Source organism: Ixodes scapularis, unplaced genomic scaffold (genome assembly GCF_016920785.2).
Source record: "Ixodes scapularis isolate PalLabHiFi unplaced genomic scaffold, ASM1692078v2 PGA_scaffold12__126_contigs__length_90152505, whole genome shotgun sequence".
Lineage (NCBI taxonomy): Eukaryota > Metazoa > Arthropoda > Arachnida > Ixodida > Ixodidae > Ixodes > Ixodes scapularis.
In genome coordinates, this window is record NW_024609838.1 from 34,994,333 (window position 1) to 35,019,431 (window position 25,099).

General features: G+C 47.5%; 1 protein-coding gene across 1 annotated transcript; it reads right to left on the reverse strand.

Annotated features, from left to right (window-relative positions):
- Positions 1–903: 903 nt before the first annotated feature.
- LOC8037279 (kelch-like ECH-associated protein 1) lies at positions 904–22,210 on the reverse strand. The gene is made up of 8 exons (XM_040205792.3): positions 22,060–22,210; positions 19,360–19,558; positions 16,991–17,140; positions 9,238–9,516; positions 7,010–7,422; positions 5,226–5,431; positions 2,731–2,907; positions 904–1,110 (listed from the first exon to the last, which is right to left on the reverse strand). Exons 1-8 carry the CDS (start codon positions 22,185–22,187, stop codon positions 959–961), a joined length of 1,704 nt encoding a protein of 567 aa, XP_040061726.2. The 5' UTR covers positions 22,188–22,210; the 3' UTR covers positions 904–958.
- Positions 22,211–25,099: the final 2,889 nt, after the last annotated feature.

A 25,099-nucleotide genomic window follows, 5' to 3' on the forward strand; every position in this document is an offset into this window, starting at 1 on the left:
ATTAGAAAACAGCATGTTAATCAAGTCATTTTGGTCGAGGAAGCACATGTTGCAACAAGTCTCCATTTCAGAGCCCGCTTCATCAACAAACACAACACTTTGAGATTATGTATTGCATGGACTATTTAGCAACCTCAATTCTTTTTTTCATTTTTTAATCAAGAAGTTGCACGAAGTGTGGAGATATTTTGTATTGCAGATTTTGTCTTACGATAGCGATGCATAACATGGTTGACGGCATGTAGTCATTGTTTAAAATGGAGTCCTATTGCAGGACGTACCATAGATGAACATGTTCTTAATAAAAAAAAAAATAGTGGGCCTGTTTAGAAATATCTTGAAAAGCATTTAAGAAGGATGTGGCACGATAGGAACTTAACAAATAAAAGGTTCAGTGAGGTGGAAAAGGCATTGCTTTTGACGATACCCCCAGATAATTAATAAACGAGGTACCTGTTCTTTTTATTGTTTCTTCTTCACATACCTGTAGAAATGTGGGATGTGAATACCAGACATTTTTCTACAAACACTTCTTTATAAAAATATTCCATTAAAAAGACCACATTGATGCCCAATTACCGGTTTCTGACACAACCCTAAGCAGCTGCCACGGAGATGCCCCGGAGTGTGTTTATGCGCTGGTTCAATGTGTCAATCCTCAATTCTTTCAACTTTTACGAGTAGAATGCAAATCTGCGTCTATCTGGGGCAAACGCTCTACTCCATTCACCCCATAGCAGACTGTGCAGTGGGCGCTTTCCTAACCAACGGCCGCCTCCCTTTTGTTGTCCGACCCCGCCTTCCGTGCGATGGTATGGGCAGGACCACGCAGCAAAAGACAGACGTACAACCGGCACAGCCAGCACGTAGCTTCCACCACAATGTCGGCCCAGCGACGACCGGGGTGTGGCAGCATTGCACGCCGTACATTCTCCGCACTAGCGTCTTGCGCGGAGAGTCACGTGACCCTGTGGAGCAGGCAGGGTGCCGGGGAAGTGCAGGAAGCGTGTCCGCTCTTGCACGAAGGCATGGACGGTCCGGCCGTCCACTCGTCCCTGTCGGGGTCGTAGACCTCCACGGTAGACAGATACTCCTGGCCGTCGTAGCCACCTAAAGTCGGATCAAGTTGGGTACCGAGTCAGTTCCTCCCGGGGTTAAACAGACATTTTTAGAACAGTGCCAGTGTCCGTCGCGACAAAACGTCCCCGGCGCGACTCTCGCGTTTTAAAACTGCACGAGTGCCGTCGTCCCAACTTGTGCTTGGATATGGATGGGTACAGTGGACCCTTTTCAAAAGACCGTTGAGCAACGCTGGCAGCCACCATATTTACAGGCTAGGTGGCGCAAGCTACTGCCTGTTACGAAGGATACGGCCATCCATCCACCGCTGGTGTCATTTTTTGCACGAAGCTTGCGATTGAATTTTAGCCGAGCGCCGACGCAGCACTCGCGGTACAGTGCGGGCTGGAAATATGGTGGCCTCAGATAATCGACGCAACAGCTACTGGATCGAGTGAACAGACTTTCTATAAGGGTCTATAGAGGCCGCCTATCCTGGTTGTGGCCCAATTGCTACTGATAAAGTCACAAATCATGGTGTAATGTACCCTGCATATGGTACGCAAATTACCGTTTGAAAGTACTGCAGCAAAGATTGCTAACCATGCGATGAGATGTCCCACGCTGGTAATAACCTCGTAAGGTATTTAGAAGAACATGTAGACAAATGTCGGGCATTAAAGAGGTGCTGAAGTGCTTCCGAGGTTCTTGTTTTATGGTTTTTATGGTCGTAACTCGATCTAGGGCTGACCAGTCCCGCCCATCCACGCGGGAACCCATCGCTCTCGAGTGGCAGACAAGCGCCGTCCGTCGTTCAACCATATTCAGCAAGGTTCGGTAGTGCCATCTGCCGTTTTGTACCAACGGCAAGTGTCAGGATTGTTGATCACTTTTAAAATAAACAGCACACAAACATAATTTTGAGTTTTTAGGATGATTAGAGCTAATAGATTGAGTTATGGCAATAAGACAAGGATCTCCAAATTCACTTTAGTGCCCCTTTAAGAGGGATTTGTTGTTTTCTGTGTAATTAGTGAAAAAAAACTTCATAACTTGGGGTCATGAATTTAATATATACCAGTCCAGTATAAAGATTTCAGTGAAAAAAGATAAGGCAAACTTGTAAAGTTGTTGACATGGCGCAATGTCTGTCGCTTCAGATAGAATACTGGTAATACCACGCTTCATTTATAGCTTCCCTCAACCACAAGTTGCTTGTTCCAATGTTTTCTCAGCTGCTTAGTTACGCTTGTTCCACTTTGCCATACTCCCCAGATCTATCGCAGTAAGTTCAGTTTTTCTGTTCTCTTGAACGTTGTTCGCTCTAACTGTATTGCTTCTTGTTGTTTCTGGGTACCTTGGAACTACACCATGTTAGAGATGCAACCTTTAAGTTGTATCTCTAATGTGTATGCTGTTTCAAAGACACTAGTAGTAGTTTTGAATGCCAATTTGAGCCTAGCATTTAGAACTACTACTAGCAACTCTGAAACTTGCTAATGGAAAAATTCTGTACAGTGAGGCCCTATCAGGAGGAACTTAATCCTCCATGTAGACTCTGTAACCAGAAGTTACTCTCCTCGTAACCCTTGTTCCCTATACCGCCGAGTTTTCCCTAAAAAAATAGCTCTGAAAGAGGTTCCGCGCACCTCTGCACTCCACATATCTCACCTAGCGCGTAGATCTTTCCGCCAAGAACAGCAGCGCTAAGTGCGCTCCGTCGATATTTGAGAGGAGCCACGGGATGCCAGGTGTCCGTATCCGTGTCGTAGCGTTCCACTGAGCTGACCTGCCCCCTCCCGTCGTAGCCTCCAATCACATAAATGTATTTTCCGAGAGCAACCGTGCCTGCAAGAAAACATACCGGTTGCTTGATATTAATTCAAGGGTGGGGCGCTGCCGGCATGTAAAGCTGGGCACAAAACTAAAAGCGTGAGAGATGAGACACGCAAAAAGAAGGGGAAAGGAAACGAGGGACGTTTCAGGCACACACCCTTCGTCAGACTATGGGAAAACTAAGGGAAGCCAAGGAGAAGAATGCAAGGGCTGTTGCAGTATGATGCCAGAAGATCAAGAAAAAAACGAAACGAGAAGGGCACAGCAGCAAACGACAACCAGGTTGGGAAACGAAGGTTGGGAAGAGGGTTTACTGTTACGAATGGGGGAACGAATGGAAGGGGGAGCCCAAGCAGCACGGATTATGGCCAAGCAATGGCCAATGGCTGGGGATGGTCTCGTGGCCAGTGGCCAAAGAGTGGCCCTTCATTGGCCAATGCTTGGCCGATGGCTGATGGCCAGTGGCCATTGGCCAATGGCCAGAGAAAAGCCAGTCATCGGCCAATCTCTGGCCACTGTCTGGCCACTGGCCAAAGGACCATTGCCAGCCATTGGCCAATGCTTGGCCAACTCTGTGCTGCTTGGGAGAGGTGGTCGACTTTGAAGGAAAATTAAGGAAAGTGCGAGGGCTGTCAGGACATAATGCTAGGCTAACAAACAAACAAAATAAAACGAGGAGGACACAACAGCAAAACGACAACCGGATGTGGAGACAAGGGTTGGGAAGAAATAATGTGAGGTTCAAGACTGATAGGGAGGGGAAGGTCGGCGGAAAGAAGGGGAATGGGAGAGGGGTTCTGCTTTGGGGGAAACCGTGGAAGTAATAATAGCTGAAGATGAATCTATTGTTTAAGCCGTTGTGGAATTCAGTGTGGCAATTATAGATGCAAGCGGTTTTCTTCCTTTTTTGCGAGCGAAAGCAAACGAAGCCAGATTCAACAACGTAGACGTGCATATTGAGTTCACCGCATTTATTTTTAGCGAAGCGGCCAGGGGGACATAATATAAGGAACTAAGAATGGTTAATTCATTTTTTATTAGTGAAAATAAATGTATGGCTCTCCAAAACTACTACAAACCGATAAATTTTATAAATATTTAAAGGGTCCGGGAAGCGTAGTGTTGCGCCAATGTTACCACTCATGCAACAGGCGCAAAGCTAGCGGTGCAAAAAAATCGGACGATAAGATAATCATCCGCATTTTTGCGCTGCCAGTCACGAAGAGTAGTACGTTGGCGCACCACTGCACTCCCCATGCTCTCCAAATCTTTCTCAAATTTACCGATTTAGCAGTTTTTGGTAATGCTGAGCAAGTTTCTTATACAAACCATATGTTTATTCTTACAAATTCAAAAGTTAGATGACAAATTTTAGTTACTTATGTTAGTTTTGACGAATGTGCCCCTGCCCGAATAACTCGCCTGGGCACACTACATGGTGTACATACCACAATTTTGTTTTTAATAAGTATGTTCGAATTAAAATCGTACACCCTGTGTAAGAGGCCATTGGTGTAAACTGAATGCACTTTGCAAAGGATGCAGACGATATTGGCATGTGTGCTTTCCGTGCTATTGATTTAAAGTTACGAGAATGATTTCCCACGCTTCACTATGCATGGCTCGTGCAATGGAAGTACAGCCCCACCAATGTGAAATACCCATTCGACGAGGCAGTTTCGGGTTCTGTGCTAGGTTCATTTGGGCCAGGTCCACATTTCTTGGGGTTAGGAAATAAATCAACCTTTATTCTATTCTATTGCTCCAAAAACAAAACACCTCTGACCAAAATGTGTTTAGCACTACCTCATTAAATGGGTCTTTCATAATGGTAAAATTTGTACCCCTCTTTTTCTATTTTTTTTATTTGTGCTGGCTTGCATTTAATCCTTCTGCAGAAACTGACTCGCTGCAGAAGCACTATGTATTCGTTGCTGTGGCCCAAAACAGTTAGCAACCACACCTTTCCTTACACTGAACCGCAGGCTCACACACCTTTCCCCCCCCCCCCCCCCCCCCCAAAAAAAAAAAAAAAATCTGTTTAGAAAGATTCTAAAAAGGTTATGCAACCTTTATAAGTGCTGCATAGTGATTCTGAAAGCCCACAAAACACAGAAAATATGCACGGGAACTCATTTATCTCTGAATGAAACAGTAAGCACCGTGTGTATAAGAGTTGCAAAAGTTTCGCGGTATTATGTAGTATTTAAGAAATTAAGTGTTACCTTACACTGCACACGGTAGTGCCAGGTTTCTAAATATCAGACGCTTTTTACTTCCGTGTTTTCTTCCCAGATTGGCAGACTGGCGTGGCTAATAGAAGTGCTTACCAGCTCCACTTCTGGGTATGTGCAGAGAAGAGACAGCCTCCCACTTGTCTGTCTCTGGATGGTAGCGCTCTACGATCCCGAATTTCTCGGTGCTGTTACAACCTCCAATAGCATACAGCCATCTCCGTACCACCGCGGTCCCAAGGCCGTAGCGTGGTTTCGATAGGCTGGCAACGTTGGTCCATTCGTCCTTTGCCGGATCGTATCTGGGGGGTTGAAAAGTGTTTTTTACGCTTGCTACACGACGCAACTAGCACGAACACGATGTCGGCTTTTTTTTTTAGGTCTTGGTCATACAGAACAGTGACGAGCACAATACCCGACTAAGTTGCACTGTTGGGTACAGTACATCTAAAAAGTACTTGAGGTAAAGTACAAAGTAAATGAGAAATTATCCACCTCAAGTAAAGTAGAAAGTACATCAGGCACAATGTACTTGAAGTACTATAAATACAATGTATTTTCAGAGTACCAGTACTTTACACAATCTTTTATGATGTCCTTTAATTTCCCTATACAATGTTTTTTTAATCAGTTTGCATTGCACCAGGGTAATCGGTGGTGCATCTGTTTTCAGAAATAGCAGCAAATATTGGATAAAGTCAAATGCATCCTAGGCCATTTTTTGTTGTTGTTTTCAAACTTGTGGGACATATATTAAAGTCAGGAGTTGTACTTTCATCGGAAAGTAGCAGTAAAAAATACTTTTAAGTACAAGTACATACTCAGAGAGCTTTAAGTAAAGTACAAGTTTTCAAAACCCACTTGAAGTAGTGCTTTAAGTACAATGTTCTCTAAGTACTTCTTAACACTGCTAAGAATTGGTACCCTGGAAAAGCATATTTTACCACCCGTGCAGTTTTGATACAGAGCTCTGATTGCAAGAACAAGACTAGGAATATCAGAGATCGCTTTTGCATGCTGTTTTGCACTCTGTGAAACATGACTTGTGAGTTGTGACCAACCACATTGTAAGCCTCCTATCATGACGTGAGCAAAACAGAAAGAAAAGTACATGCTATGCCCCTCTTATCTTATTATTATTGAAATTGGTACCTGTATGATGCACCTCAGTATAGTACTCATCAGTAAATTTGACTAAAAATCTTGATGCATTTGGCAGGGAAATTTGGAGAACAACCTTATATCGACATTTCTCTGTGCATTTTTTTTCTTGGTTTCAGCTTAAGCCCAGACGCTGCTGACGCTACGAGCTAATGGGCCAATCAAGTAGTGTCAAAAGTGCAAGTCACTGGGCATTTTCTGTTTACAATTATTTCAGCTATAATAAGCACCTACAGAAACATGATGAACACCATGATGGCGCGCTTCTGGCGCTGCGTCTGGGCTCAATCTGAAACGAAATATAGTTTGTTCATGCGCAAATTTTTGTTTAATTTGAATGCTAATACCAGATAGACCTCAACTAGAGGTTGTCTCAAAAAATCGTTACAGTTTTTTTCACTGCAAATATAAAGGATGCATACGTCCTTGAACACTCGGCCTCCACGCAAATATAGCGCTAGTGGTGGAAACTAGGTGGCAAAGTTAGAAAGCTAACCGTTATCATATTAAAAAGTTAGACGCGATTCGTAGTAAACTTTACTGGAAAAATGGGGCCCACTCTTGGTAACTGGCACCATTCAGCTCCTTGTACTTGAGGGCTACATCAATTACCATTTTCCCATTGAACATTTTAGAAATTTACCCAATTTTTTAAGAAGACAACGGCTAGATCTGACCTAGACAACACATAGTCCAATGTGTCAGCCCAACGCCCTCACCTCTCAACACTGCTCAGGCAATTTGTGCCGTGCGATCCGGCCACCGCGTACAGCCTGCCGTCCAGCACAGCGACGCCCAGCCGATGCCGAGGAACCCCCATGGAGCACTTCTCAGACCACTGTTTGGTGGCCGGGTCGAAGCAGTGGACGGTGGACACGTCTTCGCCGAAGTCTCGCGGCGGCCTCAGCACTCGGCCTCCGACGACGTAGAGGAGGCCTTGCAGGAAGACCCCGCCAGGACCGCTGCGCTCCAGGGGCAGGTTGGGGAGGACGCTCCACCGCTGGGACACGGCACTGAAGCACTCGATGGTGCTTAGCGAGCGACGGAGGTAGCCCCCGGCAACGTAGAGGATCGACGGGACGTTGGGCAGACGCTCGAGGCAGCAGCTGTACCGCTTGTGGAGCGTCAGGTCCTACAAAAGTTGGAAAGCAGACGTCTTAAAGGGACCATGTAATTATTTTATTTTCACCAAATTAGGCTTTGAATCGTTAATGTTCATAACCCACGAAATGCGCATTACATAGTTCTTTTCTTCTATGCACAAGCAATCGCAAGAAGAAAGAAAGAAAAGAAAAAAAAAAGCATACAGTAAGGTTCCCAAAGAACGCCCACCCAAAATCAAGAGATAAATGGTGAAAAACATGGGGTGGGCTATCTTTGGGGATGCCACAACAAAACTGTATCAAAAATTAATGATAAACACCCTGGCACCGGCTACAAACCACGTGACGCGGGAACTGATACCGCAGATTGCGGACACCGCAAATTCGCATTTCACGATGCGATGAACAGGCGGGAATTCGCTACTAATTCCTGTATCACGGGAAAAGATACCGCGGGTTGCGGACGCAGCAGATTCGTGTTTCACGGTGCGAAGGACTCGCGGAAACCCGTCGAAAACTCGGATCTCACAAGAACGAATACTGCAAATCGCAGACGCGGCAGATTCAAGTTTTATGATGCCACAAACCCCACGGGGGAACCCACTACAAACTTGCCTGTCACGGGAACCGATATCGCGCGCACGGACAAAAACGCGGGAATCGCTCGAATGTTACGGGAACAAAGGCCGCAGATCGCGAACGCAGCAGAATCGTATTTCACGATACAATATACACGCGGGACCAACTCGCCTGGAATCGAGATCGCGGACAAAAACGCGGGAATCCACTACAAACCGATGTCACGTTAACGGATACCGCAGACTGCTGACGCAACAGATTCGCATTTCACGGTGCAACATACACGCGGGAACAACTCGCGAGTTACGAGAGCCGATATCGAGCACGCAGATATCGGATAAAAACGTGGGAACCCGCCATTAACTCTCCTGTCAGACGTGCCGGTACAGCAAATTGCGCGGTTAATGCGATTCCCGTCGGACATCGCGTGATGTCTGACGGTGATGAAAGAGGGGGGGGGGGGGGGGGGGGGGCGATGTTTCGGAATTTTATGTTACAGATATTTAGCCAGAAAAACGGGATGGGCGATCTCTCGGAGGTGGGCGTTTTCTCAGAACTTTGCGGGTATAGTTTTTTTTGTTTTTTTTTTTCAACTCGAAGCCAGGGTTATAGCCAGAGCATATAACCATGTAATCTGGTGGTGTCAATTATATCATAGCCACGCGCTAAGATTAACAATGTACAAGGCGTGCGACTTGCTCCGGATTCGATGGAGTCATGGGCTCTGCCCTTTACCGCAGTTACTGCACAAACTACAACAGAAATGCCCGACAAGGGATTGACTGCAGCCAAGCTAACATCGAAGGCTCGTGAACAGCATACGACTATCGTGACTCCGGGTAGCGTATTCGGAAAAGCTTGCGGGGTAAGACAGGGCCGAATCCGGCACTCTGATCGGCACGTTTTCGTGGACGTCGCATCGCCTCGCTTACGAGGGGAGCCGAGGCTTAGTTAAACACTCCTTTGAGTTTCACACTCTAGAAACATGACAAACACCATCTCCGAGACGTGTTTACCTAAAACTTGCCGACCCCGCCCCCCTCCCCCGCCGTAAACGAGGCGATCTGACATTCACGAGATTGCGCCTATCAGGGTGCTGGAATCGGCCCCGTGGTCGTTCTCCGTAAGCTTTTCAGAATATGTCCCAGACCATCCCCGCGACTGCGTCGACATCGCGATTCCCGTGGCTGCGTCACAAACTATGCATAACAGTAACTAAAGAAAAAAAAGTAATACTTTGCCGTTATTTTCGAAGTAGCGCTCACCTGGATGACCTTGCTGAGGTAGCCGCAGCACTTTGGATGATTTTTCACGAGGGCACAGTTCCTGACCTGTTCTTGAAGGAAATGTGGCGCCAGAAAGTGGCATCGCACGGCTTGGAGGACCGGCTCCAGCTGTGGACCTCTGGAAGACTCGTCTTGGCGAGCCCACCGCATGACGGCCTCGAAGACTTCCGTTTCGCATCGCACGTTGAGGGCGTCCTTGCGCAGCAGCGCCACGAGCCGATTGGAAGGCAGCGAAAGGAACTCATCCAGTTGGCTCACCTGTCGGAGGATAAAAAACTGGGAATGATGGAAGTGTGTGTCATCGCTCTAGCAGGGACTGGGTTGGTCTAGCTGTCGGCGCCGGCCAACGTTCAACGGGGCACTAACAACCGCGGCGTCGATATTATTGTTGCAGACGACTAGGAATTATTCCTATAATCCTAAATATTCAAAGCTTGACAACAACAAAATTGCAAAAAAAAAAAAACCTTTGATATTAATATTTGCTACAAACAGGCAACTTGCAAGATCTCCAGCAGAAGAATGCCCCTACTCTGCGACACCTTGGTAGAGGGAGGGAGGGGGGAGGGGGAGGGGGGGGGGGGGCGGATTTTTGACGGGTTGGATCGCGCGCAAGAAAACTTTCGATGCAAATTCTTCCCAGTTACATCACACTCCTAAAATGTTGCAGTCCGTCGTGTCAGCTCGAGGGTCCGCCATTAATAGATACTGTCGATGTGTGTATATCGCTTTCCACCGAACGAGAAGAAAGAAGACACTTTCTGTCGCATGCGACCAGAGGGGCGATCGGACACCATTTTCTTCGAACGACTCATGTGCTGTGTACCTCAGCGTAACACAATGTAAATAGGCATGTAAATATCAAATCCACTAATTAAAAAAAAAAAAAAACTATCAATGGTGTGGTGGTAGTGGCCCTTGGTTCATGGTTTCTACAATGCACATATTTGCGTATCTTTCCTAAACAAGCCGATTCCGAGGGTTACCTCTCCAATTATTTCAATACAATTCCCCCAAGTTTTTCGCCAAAACCCTTCAAAGGCAAGAAAAAAAAATGACGTCACTGAAAATGAGTTAGCGGTTCTTGCAAAGGCTCAACATGAGTGATTCTTAATCTCGCACTAGGCTTCTCTGTACAGTTGCCTGGGTAAAATCAAAACCATTTTTACGAAACAAGAGATAGTGCGTCATCCCCTGCTCTGTAAATCGGCTTTTACCGCACGCTGTGTTGCAGTGCGGAGAAGCCGACAGAGCACGATGTTGAGCAACTTCAGTAGTGTTGACGATTGGGCTAGTTGGTCATTCATATTAGCGGAAAACAAACAGCGCAAGGACAAGGACAGAGTAGAAGGCGGTAGACACACACAGCGCTGTCAGCGCTGTGTGTGTCTACCGCCTTCTACTCTGTCCTTGTCCTTGCGCTGTTTCTTTTCCGCTAATTGAGCAACTTCCTGGGTCGCTAAACTCGTCTAGCACAAAGATTCTTTGTGTTTATGACATTGTGGGGGAAGGTGCCGAAAGATTTCCGCGAGGTTTTCTTTTCTCACAAACCCGCAGATCCGTTTATCTTCGCGACGTTTTTCCCACTGAAGGGGCGAAAAATTCCTACAACTCCCTAGGCGCCGTACAAGAACAGCACGAGATAGCGCGCGGAGGGGACTGTGGTTCATACCTGTGACGTCACATGTTTGATGGCCTCTGAAAAGCACGGCGGAGACTTAAGGTAAATGCAGTCTAAAATCAACACCGTCGAAGTTGGCAGTCTGATATCGTTGTTATTTCGGACGATAAAGCAGAATTTACAGAAAATTGTCCCTGTCGTTCCTTTCATATTCATCGGCCATTTGGATGTGATCAAGGTGTAGCCCAGCGCGGTTAGGTGAGAACAAGCCGAGTAGCATTGTCCGTTTTCGGGTTGATTTCGTCTCCTGGCAATTATGACCCTATCGGCGGGATCAAATCATTTTACTTTCTTTTTTTCTAAGTTGTGACTATAGGCCACGTAGGCTACCAAAAGCGTCGGTATGGTCGGGTTGTCAACATTGACGGTGATGTTTTAAGAATGCGATGAGTCCAAGCTTCTATGGTACACAATCCAACTTGTCACTGTCGAATTTGTCGTTCACAACTGATAATCCTGACCCTGGCGTCAAGGGTTCGAATTATAAAAGGGCGTCACTGAACGCACCTGCACACTACGAGCCCTAGCACGAGTCTCTCACTTGAAAGTCTCATGGAACGCAAACAGGTTTAATTACAGAACTTCTAGAATCATTATTTAGGAAACTGCACACTGTGCTGTTCCTCGTCGTTTCTCAGTTAGTCATCTCTAAGCAGGGGCGCCGGTCGAAAGAGGGGGGCGGGGAGGGGGACAAGTCACCTCACCCCCCCCCCCCCCTCAGGTGGTGTCGAAAAAGGGGGCGAGGGGCATAACGGGGTAAGAAGAGGGGGGGGGGGGGGCGATGGCCCCAGCCCCCGTCTCGCCCACATCTCTCAAGCACTACCGACGTCACTAGACACACCGCCTCCGAGTGACCTCGGTAGCGTTGTTGACAGTGGCAGAATATGAGCTCTAAAGCCGCCTACACTGCGCACGGCTCCCCAATATCACGAAGTTCGATCTTTGCCTCAAATAACTTGTTTCCAAAGTCGTGAAACGTCAATTTGTCACCACCAATAACTTCCACAAACGACGATCTTGCGACGAGAAAACCGTTCATTCGCCTGACCCAGCGATGTTGCTCGCGCGCTCCGATGAATCCCGCTACGACCTTGTGAATGTAAGCACCGAGAGTGTTTGGATGATTGATATCTCGTCCCGAGCGACGCCATCGTCGCGAGAGTCTAATCAGAACACTCAGCGAACTTCGCGTCCCAACTTTGTGTTTGACGTGTTTAGTGACCCTGGCGTTTTCGTTATCCTTAACTTCTCTGGGCAAGATTTGAATGATCTTAAGTTACTAAATAATAAAAAAAGTGATTATACTATATATTTTTTTACCCTTAGCCGGTCACGTGTATAGTTAATGGGGAAATGTGTATATCTAATGAAAGCACTGAAATGCGAACTCAATATACTTTGTATACAAGAGAGCTCGGAAATGAATTCCTATGCTCAAAAGCTAAATATAGCATAGGCAGAATATATTTCTAATAGTAATAATAATAAACCGTGAGGTTTTGATGTGGTGGCACATACATACATACACACACACACACACACACACACACACACACACACACACACACACACAAAAAAAAAAAAAAAGACTCAATGAGACATTGTTCTTGGCATGGTAAAGCAGTATGTCAAGATCACGCTTGAAGGAAGCAAAGTTACGAAAAATATCAAAAGATGATGACGCTAAGTTGTTCACTGAAATTTACATGCGAATTAACGGTGTCAGTGTGTCCTTCGAGGACGGATAGAATACAGAGTGCTTTCTACAGACGCGAGCAGGCGCGTGAAAATGTACAGAGCTGAGCATGTCAGCATTACATTGACCGTGGATCACTTTGTGTAAAAATATAATATCACGCGGGAGTCTACGTATCAATAAATTTTGTAAGCTTAAAGTGGCAAGGAAATATTCGGAATCATAATAACGCCTTCTATTAAAATTCCTGTCGTACACAATGCGAACAAACCGTTTCTGTACGGATTCAATTCGTGACGCATCAGACGCCGTCAGCGAGTTCCATATCACACTACCAAACTCAAGTTTAGTACGTACTAGACAAGAAAATAAGCGAACAATGCATAAAGGATTCTTGAAGTCACGAGATAAACGAATAACAAACCCAGCATTCGCATGGAAGAGGAGACAATCTGCGTGACATGACAAGAAAAAGAAAGTGTGGCATCAAGAGAGATCCCAAGGTCACAAACCACAATGACTCGTGCGATTGTGGCAGACTGCAGTACGCAAGTGTACTAATAGACACTTTTAGTTGGGCGTACGCAACGAGCTTGCGTACGCAGGAACGTTGCGGGCCGCGAGTGCGCCTGCGCAGAACGTAACGTAACGCTGTGCTGCCGGCGTGCGTACGCACGCAGTCAGACGTTGCGTGCGGGTCCCGCGGGCCACTGCGGGACGGTTGGGACGGTCTCGCGAGATCTCGGTCGAACGAGAGCGCATTTCAAGATGGCCGCTGCCACGGGAAACGGCTATGGAAACGACGCCGCTCCTAATGGAAATCGCGTGTTTTATACGCTGAAACTGGATATAGCGTTGCTGCTGGAAGTGCAAGCCAGTGATCCGTTCAGGAACCCGAACCAATGGGAAGAAATAGCCGTAAGACTCAAGGCAGTCCTCGGCAAGCCGTTCAGCTCCCGCAGTCTGCGCGGGCGGTTCGACTTGCTCGTGTCGCGTTACGCGGCAAATGACCGCAGAAACCTGCTGAGCACTGGAGAGCTCATCAAAATCCAGCTTTTCGAATCTAAATTGACAGAACCTTTGCTTTGCTTGGATTAAGATGCAAAAAATTTTCAGAACACAACGCATATACACGTAGTTTATCGGCTTGCAGAAGACTGCAGTCGTAGGATGCCCGTGCATTCATAAAGATCTTGATGTCGTCAGCAAACATTAACAAGTGTGAATTTCGTCCGCAAAATTCCAGGTCATTTACGAAGACGAGAAATAGGAGAGGCCCCAAGTTCGATCCCTGAGGGACCCCAGATGTTGGTTTAAAAGTATCAGAATAGCTGTCTGAAAGCCCAACAGTGCTCTGATGTTCAGTCGAATACGTCCTGAACCAACTCAAAAGTCCCGGTGATACTCCGTACAAGGATAATTTATACAAAAGAAAATCATGGCTCATTTTATCAAAAGCCCAAGTCATGTCGAAATACACAGTATCGACCTGACCACGGTAATGAACTAGAGGAACTGTATATTCAAGAACCGAATACAGAATCGTTTCCACAAAGCGACCCTTTAAAAAGCCGTATTTAAATTGCAAAATTTCTGTCGGAAATAATAGGAACCATGCGAGTGAATAACCATCTCAAAGACCTTTGAAGAAGCACACAATAAAGATGTAGGTCTGTAGTTGTTTAACTTACACACATTGCCACTCTTGTGTATCGGAACAACAACCGACCTTTTCCGTGAGGCTATAAAAACGCCAGTTCTCAAAGAGAGGATATCTGTTCTAAAAGAGGAGCTATAATGGTAATTACATTTGTCCGTTCACCTGGTTAATGGAAGCCGAATGATTTGTTAAATTGCAAGTCTCTCCACAGATAAACGTCTTGCAGCTATGGGGTCAGAAAAAAAAAAAAATAAAGTCTTACGGAGTGTATATGTATAATGTGAAGAATAGTTACGTACTTATTTCTTTTAATTTCTCAAAATAAAATAAAAGAACATTAGGTAGTTTAATTTTGCTGCAGAATCGATCATTGCGTTGCTGAGCGAGCAAGAATAGCCAGAAGCATCTGTCGGTGCGCATTTTCCTCGGTTCAAGTAACAGCTAGGTCTGCGACCTCAATTCCACCCAGAAGACCATTTCCCCTCCAAACGTCATCATTAGGTGGGCGGGGGGGGGGGGGGGGGGGGGGGGGGTTAGTGTTTTTGCACGATCCCTAAAGGTCATCCTGGTGATATCCCACAACGCCTAGTGATAGTTAAAAATTGTAGAGGGTAAGCAAATTCGTGAAGGGAAGAAATAATTCTCTTGGTTCTTAATTTCTAGGCTAGGTGGAGCAAGCTACCGCCCGTTTTAAAGGGCTCAGCCGTTAGCATCCATCCACCGAGCTGACGCGGCGACTCTCGTCAGACCACAGCGTCAGACTTTAGGGCGCTTGTACCTTGGGGTGGGATCGTTGTGTGCAGGCTACCGCCGTTATTAGCCCCGAGAGCGAGCACAAGCGTCGCTGCGGTCGCCGCGCCCGGATTGGGTGAGGTGTACTGTGACGTCAGGGCGAGTACTCCGCTCCGCGATCTCGCATCGGCTCGCCTCCCAGCACCGGTTTCCTGGTTTGGCGTTGTGTGCCGCAAGCTCTTCATGGAGCTGCACTTCGTTTACCTGGTATGCAAGAATTTGAGTTAGGCCGATATTGACGTGCTTCCGTACATTTTATAAGCCTGCTTGTCCCTTTTACCTTTAAAATTGCGTTACAAATCCCGAAAGCTATCGGCGGAGGCAATTCCGCCGATGAGCCTCCCCGTCCGTCCATGCACACGACACAAGGCAATCTTGCGAGAGGTCAGTTAAGCGATGGCGCAAGCGTTTGAGACGCTGGAATTCTGTTCCTTGCACGTTCATGATTTAAGACAATATTACATCCCGCTTTCAATGCATTTGAAGTGGCATTTATATCATGGGCCTTTGGGTGGTCGGCAAATTAGCTCGCGACCCTGACTCTGCGGTGCCACTCTGCATGCGCTGGTTCGCAGATGTTTTCTTTGAAGTGCTCGTGGAACAGGGTTGTTTTACATAAATGTGGCTTCTTCGTGAATTAATTATATAGTTTATACACGTATGCAGGCATATTTCTTAGAAGCTGCACACTTACTGGAAATTAGTTTGTATGGTAGCAGCAAAAACGGCCGAATTGCCCCCAGTTCTCTGTATGATATGTATTAACTGCCAAACTATGCACGGCAATATTTCCGTAATGTGGAATGCTTATACTTTTTCCTGACATTCTTTATTCCAGCCTATTCCGAAAATACACCGTTTAGTCTGAATTGTTATTTCCAATTAAAAGAGACACTGCTGCATGTCTCCAAAAGCTTCCTCAGCCTCCAAACTCCCTACAGCTGGACTCTCTGACAACAGAGGAAAACAGGAGTAAAAGCAAGCATTCGAACGTCTGTCCAGTGGAAGATGCAGCACTAGTAGCAGAAAATGTGGAACCTGTGAAGGGCGATAGTCTGCGTGAGAAAAGCGTCTGGTATTTTAACTTCAGGACAATTCGATTTAAGTAAAATCTCAATTTTAGGGCTTAAGGGGCTAATAACGAGCTAGACACCTTCGCTTACGTTTGTTATACATTACTTGAGGGTTGATATAAACAGTGCACAGATACCACCCGTGTAGTCCATTGAAATACCATCCGAATCCATCAAAGTTCAAATGCAAGCACTGTATATAATAAATGTTCCTTGTTTTTTTTTTTTTTTTTTTTACTTTGCCCCTGCACTTGGGCTGTCTTACTTGTGATTTTTTCTTGATGGCCCAGACTGTATTTAACATGTTGCTCGAGCAGCATGCAGCTTTTCTGCTTCGGCGATCTTGTTTAAAAACAGATACAAAAACAAAAATAGTATACATAACCTCCCAATTCATTCAGACCATCAGCAGCATTTATTGTGCGAGATGTAAATCTATAGTGACGCTCCTGCAATTGTGGCCATATTTCTTTATTTTCATATACCAGCTGTGATTCATGCGTTGCCTGCCCTGTCAACCATGTTTAAAATGTTTGTTGAAGCTTCGCCTGTAGCTGCAGGCCGTACCTCAATAAAGGTTCAAATAAAAATTTACACTTCCTAAGAAAAACACGCCAAAAAAATTAGATAGAAACGAGCGCGCCGTCAGCTAGCGTCGTCACAGCCTCCACAGGGCGAGCGGGCCGAGTCGGGGAAAAATTCTCTCCTCGCCGTGACGTCACCCCGGTTCACCGTAAGGGGGCGCCACGCGAACTTCTCGGGGCTAATAAAGGCCTTTAGACATCCATCCATCCATCATTGTCTTCTACAAGGCGGCATCAGCGACCTACCATGGAGAAGTGCTGCTCGATGAAGTGGCTGGCCTTGGTGTGCAAGCTGGCCATGCCGTGTTGCAGGGCGAAGTCGGCGATGCCGATGCAGTTGGACGGGTCCAGCTGCCGCTCGAGGAATCTGCAGCACGCGTTTGTTATACGCTGCACCTAAAACGGTGCCTCGGGTATCACTCTTCGGCACTCGTCAGGCTTCCTTCTCTCCTCGTACGTAACACCTTAGAAAATAGGGAGTTTTAATAGACCGTCTTTCCCTCTCCGCTAAGCCCTCCGCAACGAAGAAACCGCCGCTGCGGCCTGCGTGCAAATGGCTTTGGCTGTAGAGTTCCGGGTAGCGGAGAAGCTTAGCGGAGGGGGAAACACGGTGTACTAAAATACCCTAATAAACCCGCACACAATGTACCAATTCCTCTTCAAAAAAAAAAAAAAAAAATCGGCTCTTCTAACTCGGTGTAAACATAACAGAAAAACCGACTTGCAAGCTATGGTAAGGCAGCATCAAGTATGCCTTCGAGGAACAAACCGTACGGTAACGTGATCTCGTCACACTTTTGCAACGTATACGCATATGAGAGGCGTGTACGCATATGAGAGGCGTACACGACAGCAGAATGACATCATTCGCTTTCCTAGCTCCGCGCTCTTACTGCTAATACATCATACAAAAGACAGCCTGCAAACACTATCTTCTTCACATTGGTCGTACAAATCTGTCTGCAGACGAAACATACATGGGCATGAATCAAACATGCTTCAAACACGCATGAAGCATGTCGACCCTGCAGATAATTCGGCAGAGACGAAGGCAGCTATGCGGAGGGCAAGTTCGTCTGCTTCTTGCGCAGGGGGGTAGCGATGACGTCAGAACGCAGAGCCCTGATTGGCTGATCGCGACCCCCTATCTGAGCGTCGTCTGCTCCTTTGCAACGTCGTCTGCTCGCAACGTCGTCTGCGTCTGTCTTACCTTTCCTGCGACTTTCGGAAGTGCAGAGGCCAGATGCCAGACGATCTTACTACAAAAATATGCTTAAGACAAAACTTGAGAACAAATTCGTATTCACGAAACGAAATTTTCGTAAGTTTTGCGCAGGTTACGGCAAAATCCTACGACAGCTCCGAAGCTGTCTTACGCACTTCTTACGATCAAATCAGCATGGCCGACAGCGTCGCGGTCGCGACAACCAGCGGACGTTTATTTTTCTACGTGCGCTTCTCACGCGTCCCGACTTCAAGCAGCAAGAAAAAAGTAAAAAGTACTTGAAACAGACCACGACGAACAAGAACGCTGGATCCACAAACACCCGGGAAAAGCTCCAACGGCCACGATTCCACCGACAACAACCAAGCGAGCACAGCAGATAGGTCTAGCAGGCACTCCGACTCGGCGACCGTCTGCCCACGACCGGCTGGCGTGCTGAATGGAGTATGCCCGCGCGACCCTTGTGAACCCTTCCCGTCTTATACTTTGATCGCTGACTCAATTTTAGATTAAGAAGTAAATCTCTTCCTCTTGTCATCTCCTTGTTTTCCTAGGCAACGGTGACTCTCGCCGGTAAAAAAGCGGCGAATCTCCGACAGACGCAGGAAAGGTAAAGCAGCCATCGCTTTGACTAGCAGACGTGAAGCAGACGACGTTAACTGCGCCAACTCGCCGACGCCGTTAAGGAGTGAGGAGTCTCGCCGCACACGAAAGGAGGGAAAAAGTATTTGGGAGGGAACTTGCGGACACTAACACGCTCACCTCTCTGTTCTTAGCAAACAAACCTCGGCGCCTCGGGACACCTCGCCAGTAAAGCGCGAAACAGATGTACGACGAAACCTTCCGATCCGACGTGCGGACTGCCGGAATGACCTTGGGGGGAGAGGGTGTTCGTAGCTTCGGAGAGCGTTGGAAACCCTCGCCTCCGACCGTCGTATTGCGCGGTCGGACGTCGGATCGGACGGTTTCGTCGTACATCTGTTTCGCGCTTTACTGGCGAGGTGTCCCTCCTTGATGCGCGTCTGCTAGTTGTTAGACAAAAACAACGTACCGCTCGAGTTATTTCGTCTGCCCTCTCTGAAAGGCGAAGTCGAGCTCGCTCGACTTCCAAAAGTCACAGGAAAGGTAAGACAGACGCAGACGACGTTGGGAGCAGACGACGCTCAGATAGGGGGTCGCGATCAGCCAATCAGGGCTCGGCGTTCTGACGTCACTGCTACTTCCTTTCTCATTCGCAGAAGACGAAAATGAGCCCACTTGCGAGGCGTATAGCTTTAGCTCTACCCCCTACCCATTCCAACCAGAGCTCGGTGTTCTGTCGTCTCCTCCGCGCTCTTGTCTCCTCCTCTGCCTCAGTTTCCCGCCGCATAGCATTCTTGAGGATGAGTACCTGAAGCATGTTGGCTGCAGGGAGAAGTTGGCAGACGTTTTTCTCGTCCACTCGTATGCGTCCCGTGTAGGCAAACTCCACGATGCGTTCCAGTGTTGCCAGACTGACCCCGTGGATCGGTATCCGGGTCATTTGAGACTCCTTGAGGTTGCACGTGAACATGGCGCGGAAGTAGGGGCTGGCCGCCGCCAACATTAGCCTGCGAAAAACGTGAGCAACCGTGTGTAATGGCGCGCGGATGCCTCGACTGCATGAGCTATGCCAGAACGGCTTGACGTAAAGGAAGCGGATACTAGCGCAGCGTTATCCCGTCTAATAACTAGAGTCGAGTTTTCAGTAAATGCCGATGAACCCTGATAAATAACCTCCGAAAGGGTTTTTCTCGGAATCGAAAAAAAAAAACGGAAAAAAAAAATCGTCCGCGTCTCCACGTGGTGAATGATGTTGATCGGGGCAAAGCTCTGGCGGTGCTTGTCTGCGTTGACGCTGAGCCGCAGCATGCCGAGCCTTTCGTTCGTTTTCATCCATGTCAGAAAGAGAATGTCTGGTATGGAACGTGGTTATATACGGATTTGACCGCAGCGCCCTCTCGTCTATAAACGTTGAGCCAATGCATGCAAAGTTTAACGCGATTATATACGCATCTGACCGCAGCGCCCTCTCCTGTGTATCGTATTGCGCTATACAAGATAGCCACGTGACGAAGCGATGAAGTGCTCGCGCTACCAACGCGAGCTCCCGGGACATGGTTCGGAGCTTTTGGGCTGAATGGACACACGCTGGACACTGTGGGACATAACATCGAACTGGTAATGATGTCGCAATAATAAACATCGATACATGGTGTCAGAAGTGGGATTTGTTTTTATTTGTTTTTTTTTAACTAACGTGATCGCAAGACATTTTTATAAAAAAAAAAAGAAAAACAGGGGGGGATGTATCGTATTGCGCTATACAAGATAGCCACGTGACGAAGCGATGAAGTGCTCGCGCTACCAACGCGAGCTCCCGGGACAGGGTTCGGAGCTTTTGGGCTGAATGGACCCGCTGGACACTGTGGGACATAACATCGAACTGGTAATGATGTCGCAATAATAAACATCGATACACTGTATAGATGTTGAGCGGCTACATGCAACGTTTCATCCATGACAGAAACCCCAGCTCTTGAGTTACTACCACATCTCAGAGCCCCCTACTCGTCCCGCAGTCGTGGCCGAGTGGTTAAAGGGATGCTGAGCCGAAATCTGGATTCCCCAAAACACGTGGCAATAGCGTGCAACGGGATGCTACAAACACCAAAACATCACTCATACAGCGATATCTCGAACGAATGACCGTATTTTTCAAGAAAAGAGGCGCATTTGGCAGGAATGTTGACGTCACGTTTCTCCGAGAAGGAGAGGGAACGGCCTCGCACCTTCTTCGCCTCGCGGCCTTGAGGGAGCGAAGCGAAGAGAGGAGGAAACTAGGTATCTTGACGGTCATGCGCCTCGTCGGCCTGGTTCAATCTCGACTTCTTCCAAAAATACGGCCGTCCATTTGAGATATCGCTTTACTAGTAGTGTTGTAGAGATCGTAGCGTCCCGCATACATCTCCAGCATTTTTTTTTTTAATCCAAATTTCGGTTGGACTAGAAATCCATTGGGGTCTTCCCCCACAGGTTAGAATCCTGTCGACTGCGCGAACATTTTTTTAGGGGCGAAGCTCCTTAGGGTCTAGCCTTGTCCGTCCGGCGTCGGTGCTCACATGCGTGCGTCCGTGCGTGCGTCCGTTCCCAAGAAACCACAATCGGAGCTGCTCTTGCACAGGGAAGCCCCAGATTTTGGGGAAAGAAATCGGAGTATTCGGGTCACGGGCATAAGTTCCAGGGAAGGGGTCACAAATTTATAGAGATACTGTCGTTTTATAAGATTAGCCCCCAATAAACCCGATTTTGTGCCCGGTGCTGAGAGTAAACACCGGTTGTGGAAAAATAATAAACCCCAATAAAACACTCAGTGGCGTCACAAGGGGGGGTGCCGGGGGGGGGGGGGGGGGGGAGGTGGGCGGACCGGCCCGGGTGCAGCGCTCTGGGGGTGTCGTGGCGGGCCACGAAAAACGGGGGGGGGGGGGGGGGGGGGGTGTCGCGGCGGGCGACGAGCGGGGTGAGAGGGGTGGGGGCAACGAAGCCGGGGGGGGGGGGGGGGAGGGGGGGGGGGAGTTGGTGCGGGCCACCGCCCCGGGTGCCGCTGGCACTAGTGACGCCACTGAAAACACTTCCAAATTTAAAGAAAAATAAACCCCGAAAACAAGGAGCCCTACTCATAACTGCAAAGAGCTGGCATGTCGTGGCTCACCCTTGCTTTGTGAAGGCTATGAATGACGCAGCACGTTTTGATGCATGTTCCACTGTTCGCAGAACCCTAATAATAGACATAATTATCACGGGCTACCTTAAACTCGGATGCATTGGTTATCGCCAAAATTTTACCCCAAAGACTGAGTGATATATATGTATATACTATTATTATTATTATTAACACTACAATCTTTAAGTTGTACCAACACGTCATAGGGCTGCCTATTCCATCGATATGCCGGCCGGATTACGTGAGGAGGTGACGTTTCTAGAATGATCCTTTTCGCAGGACCATTCGCGATTTGAACGAGTAGATATGTCGTATTTATAGAACATATTGGCAGTTTTTGTTCGTTACCTGTGGGCTTTCAGGCTGCCTTCCCCTGCAATTTCGATCTCGACGTCGCAGAGCTTCTTCTGCCGCCACAGGGATTCCAACATGCGGAACGCTTCCAAGGGGTACGACGCACCGTCCGAGTCGTGCATCGGGGAAGACGCTTCTTCATCGATCGATGCACCTTCTCCACCCGGTGACGCTGCAGCTTCGTCAGCCGACGACGAAACGCCTCGAGCGTCTGGCCTTCGATGACCCAAGTCGAAGCAACCGTCGGGGTTGCAGTCGGGACTCTGTGCTTCGACTCCTTTATTCATCCTAAACCTGAAAACTGCAAGAAGCATTTTTCTAAAATTCGTTTTTATAGTTATTTTGCGTTATGGGGGATCAGACTGAACACATGTTGATTTCACATAAAGAAAACCTTTGTTGAACATGCTTGAAAACTATTCACAAAATTATAGAGAACTTCCCCACGCTCACATGCTTGCCAGCTAGTGATTAGTCTCACTCCATTCAATGCCCGACATCCATTCACTCCTGTCAGCTTTTTGAAGGTTGGGACGCAGTAAGGTGCCTTCATGTACTACCGCGGACAATGCGAGCTAAAACAGCCCTCCGTGGTTCTTCGGCTTTCCTGCCAGTTTTTAAAAGAAACTGATTCAAACCTGACTGGAGCGGGAAGTCTTCGAACTTTGAACTCAATCTTTGAACTGACAATTTGAGAGGTAATGGAGCTTGTGGGAATGGTGTGCGAAGCAAACATACGCGGAGCGCAAGTTCGTCTGCCTTTTGGACAGGGGTTGCGATAACGTCAGAACGTCGAGCTGTTTTTGGCCGATCGAAAGAAATAGTGGGTAGACCTTAAGGCATCTAGCATCGAGGTCTACCCACTATCCGTTCAATCAAATCCAATCAGAAGTCGGCGTCGTTCTGACGTCACCGCAACTCCTCCGCAAGAAGCAGACGACTTGCTCTACGCACAGATCAGGTGTTTCAGCTCATATTGTCTGGGAGTGTACGCTTTGCTTCCTGGGGCATATATCTCCTTTTTCGCTCGCTTTGTTCCTTTCTGTTAATTCTCTCGCTGAAAACCTCCTAACAACGGCCTGCCCTGTCGATTGATGGATCTGGCCGGCACCGACAGTGCGCCGCAGGGTGTCGCGAGACCAGGGACCCTAAGCTGGGCACTCGGCAAGAATGTCGGCGAGATTTTTGACCACCGCGATCGGCCAGCGCCGAGCTTGACCTTGGCGCTGACCAATCGCGGCGGTGAGGATTCTCGCCGTTTTTCTCGCCGAGTGTTCAGCTTAGAGCCCCAAGGATCGCAGATACCCGGTCCTACGGGTTTCTTTACTCGTACGGGAGACAAGCCCAGACGCGGTCACAGACAGTGTGAAACGATAAACATACGCAATCAGCTCGGCGTCCTAGGTCATTCCCAACTCACGGCTGCTATCTATTTAGCCCAAAAGGAGACTCGCTAGCAGTTTTCATTGCAGATATGAAATGTCACTAACTTGAAGTTCTCACACTCCAGTGACCTTTCCACGGCTGGCACCCAGATCTTGCTAATACATCACCTTCCGATGCCATCAAGGGAAAGAAAAAAACTTCCATCTAAATTTACACTTGTTCGGAAAGGCACTGGGTATTTTCTTTGGGTTGGATTCTATTGCGACAAGAAACGCAAACAAATCAGAAAGTCCGGTAGTCAGAACTTGTATAGAAGAACTCGCATGAAGCTCCTGGAAGATACGTAGCTAAGAGCTAAGTTATTTCCAAGTAAGTGTCGCTCCTGAGATTATTCGAGACAGAGAGACTTGGCTTAATCCCTCGCGAATTTGCCGGCTGCCAGTGTAAGCTTTCAAGAGAATTATTTCCAAGTATCACAAAGGACATTAGACTAATACATTGGTCATCCTACTACGACCTCATAGCTGTGCATGGACAGGCGACGATGTAGCAGTAACTTGTGGAAGGCTGTGGAAGACGATGACTAGACTATGTTCTAGCTCAAAACTACAGTACAAAATTCAATCAAAACGTTAAGTTAGATAACTTTTGATGACCTGAGGACCGAGATACGCGAGACTGGTATTTCAAGGCCATGAAACTAGCATAGCGCGCATCGGTTGCATCAAGTCCCCCGCAATTGTTCATATAAAATAAACAACACATTTTAAGTATGTTCATCTGCCTCTTTGTCATACCTTTTCCTATATAAATGAGCTTGATCTGGAGTTTGAAAAGTATAAACAGGTAAACAACCTCCCGAGGAATCTGAACTTGCGTGCACGCTTTACTAAAACTGGGATACCCTCAGCACTGCAGGGAATGACGCAGGAATAATAATTAGTTGAAGCAGAACACATACAGAATTTTGATCAGCACATGTAATTAGGAAGGCTTGCCCTCTGGTAGAAGCTGTGGAATCCCTGCACAATGGCGCACTAAAACTGCAATGTCACGGCTCACTTACTGCCTTTTGTTGGATTGGGAGGCAACAACACATGTATGCGCATAGAGGCAAAGTGATGGACGCTGGGACGTCGGCGTTGTTTCATTGGTTCGTTGGCTCAGCGTTGACGCTTCGCCGTCTTATGCAATGACTTACACGTTGTGCGGTGTCAGTTCTTCCATCATTTTGCAGTGGTTCCCACCTTGTATCAATCGGCACGTGACTTTCGAAACTTGTCGCCCTGTTGTCGCGCTAGAGTGACGACTACTCCGCCGTCGACTCCTACAACAGTGTCTCCACGCTCGAAAACAAGTACTGTACGTAGTTTCTTCTCTGTACCGGAATGATCATAACACGAAGATCAACTCACTCTTTTTTTCGCTGGTCTTGTCAGCTACATGGAGGAGCTATCCGAACGAACGGACGGAACTCCGTTTTTTCGTTACAGAGTGACGTTGAAAACGAAATGCCAGTCTGCCAGTCCAGACGGCGCAGTCGCTGTGCTGACTGTAATTTTTTTTCTTTTTATTTCTGCCGCACTCTTATCGAGAAAGAAGGACAACTGATAAGGCCGTTCGCTGCGCCAGGCTGGCCAGGCGCATC

What these genes read in the sequence shown, in the direction of transcription:
- LOC8037279 (XM_040205792.3), bottom strand. Translation starts at nt 22,187, where the DNA reads ATGCACGACTCGGACGGTGCGTCGTACCCCTTGGAAGCGTTCCGCATG. An exon ending in TGCCTGAGCAGTGTTGAGAG is followed by an intron (nt 5,432 to 7,009) that starts GTGAGGGCGTTG and finishes TCAACCCCCCAG; the next exon opens with ATACGATCCGGCAAAGGACG. An exon ending in CATACCCAGAAGTGGAGCTG is followed by an intron (nt 2,908 to 5,225) that starts GTAAGCACTTCT and finishes GTTTTCTTGCAG; the next exon opens with GCACGGTTGCTCTCGGAAAA.